The sequence below is a fragment of the Cydia strobilella genome, chromosome Z, assembly GCF_947568885.1.
Source record: "Cydia strobilella chromosome Z, ilCydStro3.1, whole genome shotgun sequence".
NCBI classification, from domain to species: Eukaryota; Metazoa; Arthropoda; class Insecta; order Lepidoptera; family Tortricidae; genus Cydia; species Cydia strobilella.
Window position 1 is genome coordinate 14762533 of NC_086068.1, and position 12580 is coordinate 14775112.

At 36.9% G+C, this 12580-nt stretch overlaps 1 protein-coding gene across 1 annotated transcript in view; it reads left to right on the forward strand.

Annotated features, from left to right (window-relative positions):
- The window catches only part of LOC134754256 (tetratricopeptide repeat protein 39B-like), a 33531-nt gene extending 23296 nt beyond the window's left edge, over positions 1-10235 (forward strand). The window contains exons 11-15 of the mRNA XM_063690462.1: positions 172-333; positions 950-1139; positions 2502-2662; positions 3057-3176; positions 4330-10235. Coding sequence (XP_063546532.1) covers positions 172-333; positions 950-1139; positions 2502-2662; positions 3057-3176; positions 4330-4453 — 757 coding nt within the window. The 3' untranslated portion in view covers positions 4454-10235. The remainder of the gene's footprint in view (positions 1-171; positions 334-949; positions 1140-2501; positions 2663-3056; positions 3177-4329) is intronic.
- Positions 10236-12580: the final 2345 nt, after the last annotated feature.

Below are 12580 nucleotides of genomic sequence, written 5' to 3' on the forward strand. Positions count from 1 at the left end.
GAGGCTTTACATATATTTAGCCACTTTTTGTTTGTGTAACACTTACCGAGTCCTGAAGAAGCGGCTATAGCTTGTCTTCTTCTACTTACATTACTATTACATTTCTAAATTGTTCTCCTCCAAAAGCTTTGGTTTATTGGTTCCTATGAAAATTGACCTCGTTTCTTTAAGGTTAAAAATGGATTGGCGGCAAGCTGCAGTGTATGCCAACAAGCTAATGGAGGAGAGTTCGTGGTCGCGGACGATCTACACCTACACCAAGGCCGCGCTGCTGCTGCAACTTGGGGAAGACCTGAAGCTCGGGGAGAGACAGCAGTGCAACGATCTCATGAGGTTCGTTTACATGTTTGTTATGCCTCCTCTACACTATCGGCGATGATCGTTGATAGTATCATACCATAGAGAAATAAGTATTTAAGCATAGAGTGCTCACTCCATACAAAGATAAAAACCTATTTAGGTATAAGAAGTTTTACCCAAGCTTTGCGAAAACTTATTTATAATAAGTAGGTAATCTTATAATAGGTTTTAAATTTATTAGTAATACGTTTTACCATACCTCCCAAGAAAATTCATGTATGGAGCACTATATTACTTATTTCTCCGTAGTCATACTGAGCAACTTTTACTATAGGACCAATCCCGAAATCACAAAAAAAAAGACTGATGAAACATCTAATTTTTTTTCGTGATTTCGATGTTGGTCCTGTAGTAAAAGTTGCCCAATATGAATTATATGTTCATGTCTCGTGTCGTAAAATATTGCAGGACTTTAAAAAAGCACCTGAAAAAAGTTGAATGGTTTTTCATACATGTTATTTATTTATAAAATTGAAAATTTTTAAATAGCCGGACGACTGCACCTTTCTGATAATTAAGGGGTCAGGTATAGTAAATCAGTGTTCGGATAATCGATTCTCTACTGTAGTGTTATCGCTCTTTCCCGCAGGAACGCGTCTTACTACAAGCAACGCATCGCAGGCAAATCGCTCCCGATGGAGAAGTTCATGATCAAACGTTGCGCGCGCTACAGCGCGCAGGGCCACCAGCTCGTGCTGCCCGCGCTGGAGCTGCTGTGTCTGTGGAACATGTTCCCGGTGCTCGCACGGCACGAGCGCGCCGCGCAGGACGTGCTCAAGGTCAGATCCTGCTCTACTACTCGTAACTGTACTGTACTGTGTAGCCCTGTGCTGTGCTGTGCTCAACTCAACTCGACAGGACATGACGACAATACGCTAGGTGACAATTTTTTATCCGCTGGTTTGTTTTTGGGATCCATTACATTAAAGATTAAAGCAATACAAAAGTCAGAAATGATAGTCCAAGTCCGTCAGTCGTACCAAAGATAGATATAACTCCGTAATAGATGGATACAGTCTAAGGAAAAAACGTGCCTCGAAAATCAAGAAAATTTGATTCTCGATCAGATGGCGCCACTAGTTTTGGCCAACTCTCGTATAGAGGGCGTTGCCTGTTTCGTTTGTTATTTATAATTTTAACGCATACCAGTAAAAGAACATGGGTCAAAATCATATAAAAAATAATTAATACAAATAAAAAAATCATTTATCCATATTTAAATACATTTTAACGTATTTTTATAAATCTTCAATTTTAGTTTTAAAGTATGTCGATAGATGGCAGTGAATTTACAGTGGTTACAAAATTTACTATGACAGTACCGCTCTATATTATTTTATCCTCATTGGTCGTACGTCACTCGCGAAACGCTCCTAACAAAAAGATAAGTGAACGTGACGTCACGGCGGTCACTGAGAGCCCATCTTGAATGTATGGAAAATAAGTATAATTGCGATTTTGTCGGTAAAATATTGCGTTTATGAATATCTTTGCTACACATTTTTTTGCATAAAATGTAATGAATCGAATGGTTCCCTTACTTTATTCCGTTTTGGAAGTTAAAAAAACTTTAAATTTTGAAACTTAGGTCCTGTATTTTTTTATCATTTCCATATATTATTTTGATATCCACATTATTGAGAAAAAATGCTCATTTACTATCTATTTTACTAGATTTTGTTATAAAATTCAACATCTCATCATCCTTATTTCTTAGCTCAGACGGTGGGTGAGATAGTTGGATTTCAAGTAGGTACTCCTACAAGTTAGCTTAGTGTACGCTTTATTTAGATATAATCTTGAATTTATACTTACTGAGCATAATATAAGCCTTAAAACGCATCGTAATCAACCGTAATAACTGCTTACCAACCGACTGAGTTTAAGGATGACTCACGTTAGTCCGGGCCGGAGCTTCCGGCGCTTACTTTTCTATGACACGTGATGCTTTCTATAGAAAACGAAGCGCCGGAAGCTCCGGCCCGGACACGGCCCGGTCTAACGTGAGTCATCCTTAAAGCGACAGATCTAACTTGTAGAATTAAAGCCATTAAAGGCCTCCCAATTTTTTCTGGATTTTACTTGTTTGAGTCTTTTTTCGACTGTGTTTTAATTATTTTTCTGTATGACTTTATTTGCAGTTAATAGAAACTACCCGCGACCGCCTGGACGCTGGCCCTAAGGAGTGGATGGCTGGCTACGAGGCCGACAACCGCGCGCTGCTGTGCTACCTGCACGGGTGCTGTCTCTCCGCCATGGGCCTCCCGCGGCTCGCCCTGGACTCGCTCGACTCAGTCATGCTGTGAGTGTTGTGTCAGCCGGCTCGGAGGTGGATGGTGGCCATAAAATTCTTCCAAGTCTAACAATACGTACAACAATATCCGTTGAAATCATTAACATATCTATAAATTGATAGAGTAAGCCTACACTTAATACCTGGAACTCGTTGCTAATAGTACAATTACGCTTCGTGAGTTACTTACACTTTTCAAGTTTTCTACGGAATAGTTTGTACCCACTGTTCCGTAGAAAACTCGAAGTGTGTTTTTTTATGATATAGGAGGCAAACGAGCAGACGGATCACCTGATGGCAAGCGATCACCGCCGCCCATGGACACCCGCAACACTAGAGGAGTTGTAAGGTGGGTTACTATTGTGTCGCTATATACCTAATAACAAAATGTTTTGTATTTCAGGTTGAAGAACTTAATCAAAGAGGATACGTTCCTGCTGCCGTACGCGATGGCCGAGATCGCCGTATGTTACCATTACTTGGGCGACGATGAACGCGCCCTGCAAATACTCACTGACACCAGGTACTGAATGCTTTTGTTTAACTTGCATTGTTTGTATTAAGCTGTTTTTACCGAAGCACGTTTTTTTTTTTAGAAAGATCCAAAATACGCTAACCATTTTCGTCATGCAACTTTAGTGACAATTACATTCCAATATTCATCATCATCATCTTCCTCGCGTTGTCCCAGCATTTTGCCACGGCTCATGGGAGCCTGGGGTCCGCTTGGCAAATAATCCCTAGAATTGGCATAAGCACTAGTTTTAACGAAAGCGACTGCTATCTGACCTTTCAACCCACAGAGAGTAAACTAGGCCTTATTGGGATTAGTCCGGTTTCCTCACGATGTTTTCCTTCAGCGAAAAGCGACTGGTAAATATCAAATGATATTTCGTACATAAATTCCGAAAACCTCATTGGTACGAGTCGGGGTTTAAACCGGCAACCTCCATATTGCAAGTCGCACGCTCTTACGGCTAGGCCACCAGCGTTTTTTACATTTCAATATTCATCATCCAGGAATAATAATTGTAACCAATGTTGTCTACACGGTGTTTTTATTGAATTCCGTTAACTTTAGGTACCCCACCTATGGCTAAGTAGGTACATTTAGGAAGCAGCCAGGTTGGCTGGTGGAATTGACTTTTAAAAGTCACACGGACCTAGCCGCCGCCGCCGCCATACAATCGAACACACTCTCTCATTTTAAAAGGACATTCTGAAATAAAATAACATGAAAATTGACATGAACTTTCAAGTAACGTATGTCTCTGTCTAGTACTAGTTTTCGTTGCATTAAATTGTAATACATAGAAATTAGATCTTGCTATTTGCTGTTTATTTAATCATGTCGTTTAAAAAAACCGGACAAGTGTGAGTCGGACTCGCGCACCGAGGGTTCCGTACTTTTTAGTATTTGTTATAGCGGCAACAGGAATACATCATCTGTGAAAATTTCAACTGTCCAGCTATCACGGTTCATGAGATACAGCCTGGTGACAGACAGACGGACAGCGGAGTCTTAGTAATAGGGTCCCGTTTTTACCCTTTGGGTACGGAACCCTAAAAAACGATTTTTAAAACAACTTCGTATGGGAGGAGGACCTGTACTTGGACTTTTTTTTAGTTATGTACTGTGTTCTAGTGTGCGAATAATGTTTTTGGTATCTTTACAGGAAAAAATATTCTGGATATTCACTAGAATCGAGGCTTCAGTTCCGTATGCACTCAAGGATGATCATGATAAAGGAAAAAGAACTGAAAAACAAAACAGGATCCGTAAAAAAAATTACATCATAATTAAACATTTTATGTGTTGATGACGATGACTGTACTTGGCTTAGTTTAAAAATCACGAGTAATTGTCAGTGTTCCTGATTTCTAAAAACTACGATAACATGGTGACGATATCAATATAAGTTCTGCGGAATCAGGTAGTGTTGTTAGTCGCCGCAACAAACTGGGGTTGGGGTACCAAGTCTGTCTTTTTGTATGACCATGCGGACATTAACACTTCGCGCCAATAAACAAGGGCCTTCTGTCCTGTCCCATGTCCCATACAGTTCACGCACGCTCCCTATCCTTTGTCCCTGTCGGATAACATTATGGATGATTATGAGCTAAGCAACATGTCAGGAGCTTTATTACCTAATCATAGTCAGCTGTTATGTTAGATATTGTCATTACATTTTAACAACTACTTACTTCACTAACTTGACGTAGACATAAACCTTCAAATTTTATAAGAGATGCTACTAGTTGAAAACTATGTATAAAGTGTTAATCTACTTATCTAAAGTCTACACGTGTAGTACAATATATCTTATCTACCCATTAGAAAGAAGACATTTACCTTATAATTGTAAATACTGTTTGAGATCGTAATTTTGAGTCGCAGTGTTCGATTGCAATTAATTACTTCAAGCAGGCGGGCGAGAGCACTAAATATAATCATAATGTCTTTATGACCATGACATTCCGTGCGAGTGCATTCTGTCAAGGAAATATTGTTAGGCACACATGCACCATTCCACTGGTTAAACCTGGAGTTGCCATACAATTTGACACTGGGTTAACGGTTTGTCCAGTTAACCCCGGGTTAGTGGGATGGTGCAAGTGGCCCTTAGGGTTTCTAATAAAGAGAGATTGCAGAAGACATGTAAAGTCTAAGGAAACATAGTTGCCCCTAGTTTGACAGTTGCAATCGATGGCGCTGTACTGCATCATAAGTTTTGTGGTCATCGAATTGTCATACGTCAACTTTTGACAGCAAGAGTTACGTTACTGCTATGGAATACCGTCCATAGTTAGTGCATACTCGTAATGTTCGCAGCCGCACACATCTCTATCACCATCTACATCAGCTGTCAAATTCGAAGCACGAATTTCTCTTAAGACTACCCATATTATACAATCAATGAATGTTTCTAATAAGTGTGATAGGAAATGGCTCCATGGACTTTGGGTTACTATATACGAATATAATACAGGCTGTATAGTTTTATATAAACCCTGTATAGTATAAACGTCTAAAAGTAAAGAATCAACTAATAGCATAAGTAAAAATATTAGTACAAATTCGAATCAATATCAATAAAGTATATGACTTCAACAATCTAGAAAAACGTATAGCGAGTAACATGTAGGCTTAGCACAGGAGCGTCGTGACAGTAATTTAGGGAATGCAAACCGGTTTTTTTGTATGAAATTTCGGTTAATAACCGGTTATAAACCGGTTTTTCCATACAATTAAAAACCGGTTTGCATTCCCCAGAAAGTATCTCACCCGCGAGATTAGACTAGGTATAATTAATACAGTTAGATAAAGACGGGTAGTCTATCTCGCGGGCGAGACACTGTCGCGGGCGTCGCGGCGCCCCTCTGCTAAGTCTATTGGTTTGATAAAGGAATAATAAGAGACTATGTATATGTATTATTAAATTCAAAACCAATGTTTTTTATTTATATTTAGAAAATTATGATGCTAGTTCTTGTAATATCAAAAATACCACATTCGATAATTTACAACCAAATAAATTAGCATTATAACACCAAATTGTTTGTAACTTTTTGTCTACTTTGTATTTAAATTATTACTTACATAAATGCCTGTCTGGGCTGTTATTTTTTGAAAGTGTGTTAAAAATGTGCCTTTGCATTTAAGATATATTTTATTAACTATAATGAAAAGGGAAGTCCCTAAATGAAGTTGTTTTTTTTTTACGTTAAGGGCCAAAGACAACAGCCCTAAAACTGGTATATATAAGTGAAAAAAAAAAATACAATTTTGACACTAAACAACCATTTTTCCATATTTTTTCCTATAACTGTCAAATGAAAAAGGCGCTACTTTAGGCATAAATTCGTGTCAATAATTTCTAAAATAAGCTATTTAAATCCAACTTTTAGATAGACATTTGTAGATAGATAATCTGTTAATTTGTTTGCCACAATGCACACAGAAAATGACAAAGAAGTGTTTATTTCCGCGACTAAACTATACCTGACAGACAGATAAGTATAGTTACGTATTCAGGTTTGGCTCTCTACTACTTACTTTGTCTTGTTTTTAAATAAGTCTTAAGAATAAATATGTATATTTTTTAGACTGTTCATATATTTTTGCTACTAATACATATCTAAGGAACATGAATAGTCAAGTTAAAGTTTCATATTTTTTAGATAATATAATAATTCAGCCTGTATCTTAGGAAAAAATAGTTAAAAATGATTTATTGTTATTTTCCTAAATACTACTATTTTTTTACTTAAGTAGTCTACACTTATCGCTTGATCGAATTTACCTTTTTTAGGGTTTCGTAGTCGACTAGAAACACTTAAGGATTTGCCACACTGGATGCGTTCTACGGGCAGCGGTCAAGTCAAACTTCAACTTCAAAGGTTTCTGTCAATGTTGTTCAATACATAATGCGGGATTGACCTGACCGCTGACCGCAGAACGCATCCAGTGTGGCAAATCCTTTATAGTTTCGCCATGTCCATCTGTCCGTCCGCGGCTTTGCTCCGTGATCGTTAGTGCTAGAAAGCTGCAATTTGGCATGGATACATAAATCATGCATGGCGACAGAACGGTAAAAAAATGAAGATTTTGGGTACCTCCTATACAAAATTGTTATTTTTTTTGTTAATTTTGTTTTTAGTTTTAACCCAAATATGTGGGGTATCGTTGAATAGGTCTTTCAAAACGAATAAGGGTCTCCAACATGAAATTTTTTTATGAAAATTATAGCGAACATGATTGTTCCTGCCGTTTTTAAATTATTGCAAAAGGTCTTCTCTTCTTAGTAAACAGACGTACAAAGCGCTGCGAAGGTACTCCCTTGTGCTTGTAATATACATGACATGATACATACTTACTAATAGCCGCCGATTGGCCTGTTCTGACAGAATGGTAACTACGAAACCCAGCTCTGAGCAAGGCCCGACATGCTCTTGGCCGTTTTTTTTAAATTGCCAGTAGATAATCCAATAAAATAAAATAAATCCCTTTTTCAGTTGTAGCGCGGTAATTTAAATTTCTACCTGAAATCTATTATCGTGGTTACTATTGTTATTTATTTTTTATACTTGTTAATGTGATATAGAAATAATGAAGTGTTGTTATTAGAGAAATAGCAGACAGTAAAACTTCGTATGCCTCTGTAATATTTTGGCTGTTCAAAACATGAACTTAATATAGACATGCTTATAAGTTATAGTTGTATAGTTGTACTAGCGACCCGCCCTGCCTTCGCACGGGTGCAATACTGATGTATAATATAATATAATAATACCTTTCTCTTGAATCACTATTAAAAAAACCGCATCAAAATCCGTTGCGTAGTTTTAAAGATCTAAGCATACATAGGGACAGACAGACAGCAGGAAGCGCCTTTAAATTGTTTTATAGTATGTAGTGATTCTGGCATGTGTCTGGACTATTATACCTTTAGGTTATTAAAGACATGGGTTATCTACTCGTAGATTAGCAGCTAGCAGCTACACTTTATTATGGACATGAGTACTATTATATTTATATTTTCCACTCTTTATAGCAATCTGGCAACACTAGACACATTTATTTGGATTGGCATTTTCATAAACGCAAATAGATGATATGGAAGTAAAAATATCTAATGTAAGTTTCAAACTAGTCTACATGACCTTCCATTAAAACCCTACTGATCAACCGTCACAATACTCACAATGACGTGATTATGTTGAATGGGGTTAGCCGGTCGAAGTGTCTAGCAGATGACGCCAGCATAGCTTGCCCTGTCAATCACTAGAATTGTGTTAAATTCTTGTTTTTTTTAATAGAATTTTATGCCCTGGACCCTTTAAGCCAAATTTCATAGAACTCAACCAGAGAAAGGGGCAAGCTATGGTGGCGCCATCTATGCAAACCTTTGACAGTTGCCAACCCCATTTTCAGTTTTAAACCCTTCCCGCATAACCGGGAATGAAGACTCTTCAACCAAACAGATTTCGCATTTTTCTCTGCCAGCTCGCCCTTTATGACTTTCAAGACACCCTTGTGTCGCTTAACTTCAAACTCTTCCATTCGACCCTTTTAGCAAATATCTACCCTATTACCTTTTCTTAATACCAAAATCGCAAAATCTGACAGATGGATTTACCCGAGTTTGAAGTTAAGCGACTCACTTTTACTTGTTTTTAACCGACTTCAAGATTTCAAAGGAGGAGGTTCTCAATTCGGTTGTATGTTTTTTTTTATGTTTGTTACTTCATAACTCCATCATTTCTGGACCGATTTTGAAAATTCTTTTTTTGATTGTAAGTATATACATACAGATTGGTCCCGTTTTTGTCAAAAAGCAGTTCTGATGATGGGTTCCATGAGGAATCGAGGGAACTCCTCAAATGTTAAAGGCCATATAGTGATTTTAGTATTGTCATTTGTCATCAACAAATCAAGCACTTACATTTAAAAAAGTGACATTTGATGAAGTGGAACTGCTGATGATGATCAGAACGGAACTCTTCACGTTTGGCGATTTGTCCTCTTCGTTATGTTTGTTAAGCAAGTTAGGTTTTCAAGAAACATTTTTGTCAAGCTCGAGTTCTGATGATGGGATCCATGAGGAATCGAGGGAACTCCTCAAATGTGAAAGGCATACATATAGTGATTTTTGTATTTTTATCAACAAATCCAGCATTTCCATTTTAAAAAGTGACATTTGATGAAGTGGAACTACTGATGATGATCAGAATGGAACTCTTTAATGACGCATAGTTTACGTTTGGCAATTTTTCCTCTTCTTTATGTTTGTTAAGCAACTTAAGTTTTTAAGACATTTTTTGTCAAGCTCGAGTTCTGATGATGAGACCCACGAGGAACCGATGGATCTCCTCAAATGTGAAAGGCATACATATAGTAATTTTTGTATTTTCATCAACAAATCCAGCATTTACATTAAAAAAAGTGACATTTGATCACTTGATCAAATGTCACTTTTTTTAAGGAACTGCTGATGATGATCAGAATGGACCCGGACCGAACTCTGACCCAAACTTGGACACGGACCTGGACTCGGATCCGAACCCAGACTCGGACCCGGAAATGCTACTAGAAAAGTGGGTTAGGTTGGTAGGTGGGTTTTGAAGAACAGAACTGCTATCAGAAAAGTAGGTTAGGTTAGGTTAGAGCTGTGACCCTTACAGAAAAGAAATGCTATCAGAAAAGTAGGTTAGGTTAGAACTGCGACCCTTACAAAAACGAGATGCTACTAGAAAAGTGGGTTGTTTTACCTCCTTTTCTACATAATTAGGCAAAATATGCTGTCTTTTTCATTTCATTGTCTGGAATCTAAGAGTGCACCATCAACAATAAGTGAACTTTCAGCGGCATCCCCCATTGAAGCCGGTTTTTTTTTCTTAAAAATTATAGTTAGTAACATACCTATTCTAAGAGTCAAATTTTACCATTTTTCTGTTGTGTTAATAATAGATAATATGTATATTATATTATAATTATGTTTTAGTAAATAAACGTTATTTATATGTTGGGGCAATCGGTGTGTATTTTTAGCTGATAAAAATAAAAATTATTTAATGCTTTTGTTGTAGTTTTATTTCTTCATGGAATATTATGCATTTTAGGCAGCTTGCCCCATTGCGTTATTATTACGTTACTAATAATAGTTCTAATAGTAGCCTTGCCCTGGCTATGGGATGGGATGGGAGTCTTGGCAGCGTAGCGCAATGCTGCCAGCCTTTCTATGGGGTGCACAGTCTGGCTTTGCTGCCTACTAACTACCTACTACTATTTTTTTGTTAAGCTAAGCCTTTTTCAGTTAGTAGATAGTTTTTACTTTCAGTTACTTTTATTTGTATTTTTTATTTACTAATTCTCAAATTAACCCGTTTATTAAGTTGAAGGAGCGCCTAAGCTTTACCAGTTAAACGTACCCGGGACCTTTTTCTCTCATTAACATCTAATTCAGAATCAGAATCAGAATAGCCATTTATTAAATTGACACATGCTTATCTTATGTACATTGTTTCATTATTTACATTCATTGCTTATTATTTATTTAACGAATTAATTCAAATTTGAAATGGCCTCTCCTTCAGGGAGAAGAAGGAGGCGTGGTAATAAACTCCATGGGTTACCAGCCCTGCTAGGAATTTTAGAAACTTACAATTATAGTTATTCCTTTTTTTTATTAATATTTTATTCAGATAAACGCATTGTTATTATTACTCTAAAAACAACATCTAATTATAGGGCACCAACTCCCATCACATGACGTCTTCTGACTCAGCCACACTTAATGGTCTGTGTAATAACTACACAATACTGTTTCAGATGTATGTAGGTATTATTAGAATTGTATTTGAATCGTACAGTAGATTTAATTTAAAGATTCATAGGCATATACATAGATACGTAGTTTTAATAGCTAGAAATTTCTTCATCCTTAATCGTATTGCGACTACGTAAGTACATCGGTCCACCTTAAAGAAAACATTAACTAGGTACCGGCTACTTCATGACAATGATGAACATATTTACATTTTTCCTTTAGGTATTTGTTATATTTAAGACAAGATATAGGTTTATTCAAAATAAAATCTAAAATAAATAAATAAATAACACTCGGCACTAACAAAACATAGAAACTGGTTTCCAGAATAAAAAGAAGTCCGCAGCAGTTTTTGTTGACCTAACAGCTCCGTACCACAATGTATGGCATCGAGGTCTGCTTTAAAACTGATTTATGACCATTCATCATTTCTCCCTGTGGCGTTTGTGCCTCAGCACTTCCAAGACCGAGGTGTCCTGCTTTCACCTGTGCAAAAAACTGGCCACCAAAGAGTTGAGACTAAAATTCAGGGGCAATCTTCTCCGCCACAACTTCCTTCCTAAGTATCTGAACAGGACACGACGAGCTGTGTTGCATAATAAACTACAAGTAATATTACAAGTGGAACTCCTTTTCTAATCAATTCTTTTTTTTTTAAAGGGAACCGCCTTCCAAAAACCAACCCACTGAAAAGCACAAAATATTTTTTATATACCCCACTCGCTATCCTTGTCCAGTCCCTATCCCGTCGTAAAGCAAATTTCTGCCAAAAAGTAATTAATACCTAATAATAAGCAAATTAATAACCATCCGGGTAATGACTTAGTTTTCGAAGGCGGTGCCAAACCAACAAAAAAGACATGTTTATTTCTTGCACTACTAACTACTTCTCGTATTTCTTTTTCTATTTGGCAGCAAAGAAAGTTTTTGTAGGTTTGGCACCGCCTTCAAAAACTAAGTCATTACCCGGATGGTTATTAATTTGCTTATTATTAGGTATTAATTACTTTTTGGCAGAAATTTGCTTTACGACGGGATAGGGACTGGACAAGGATAGCGGGTGGGGTATATAAAAATTATTTTGTGCTTTCAGTGGGTTGGTTTTTTGAAGGCGGTTCCCTTTTTTATTTAAAAAAAGAATTGAAATTAAATTATTACAGCTTTTACTTATTTTTTGGTTCTTATTTTTTTTCTTTTAATATTTTATTATTTTTAATTTTTTAAATTATTTTTATTTTTTTATTTATTAAATTTGATTTTTTACTTTTTAGTGATACTTATATAGTTGTTTTTTTGTTTCAATTCGATTTATTTTAGATTTTGGGCTAAAATATTAGTTTGTTTACAGTTAGGTTCCCCATTTAGTTTTGGGCTAGTAGGTACTCTAGTGTAGGCGAATGGCCAACCTCGATAATTATTCGCGACGAAACTTTCACGTTTCGGTGCTAAACGATTTGTAAATGTACTCGTAGTTAGGTATAGGTATTATGTTTCGTCCTATTGTAACTAAGATTTAGTTTACCTAGACACTCCCACTCCCATTCCCAGTTCCAGGCTCCAGGACTCTGACTGACTCCGACTACCACTATTTCATCTT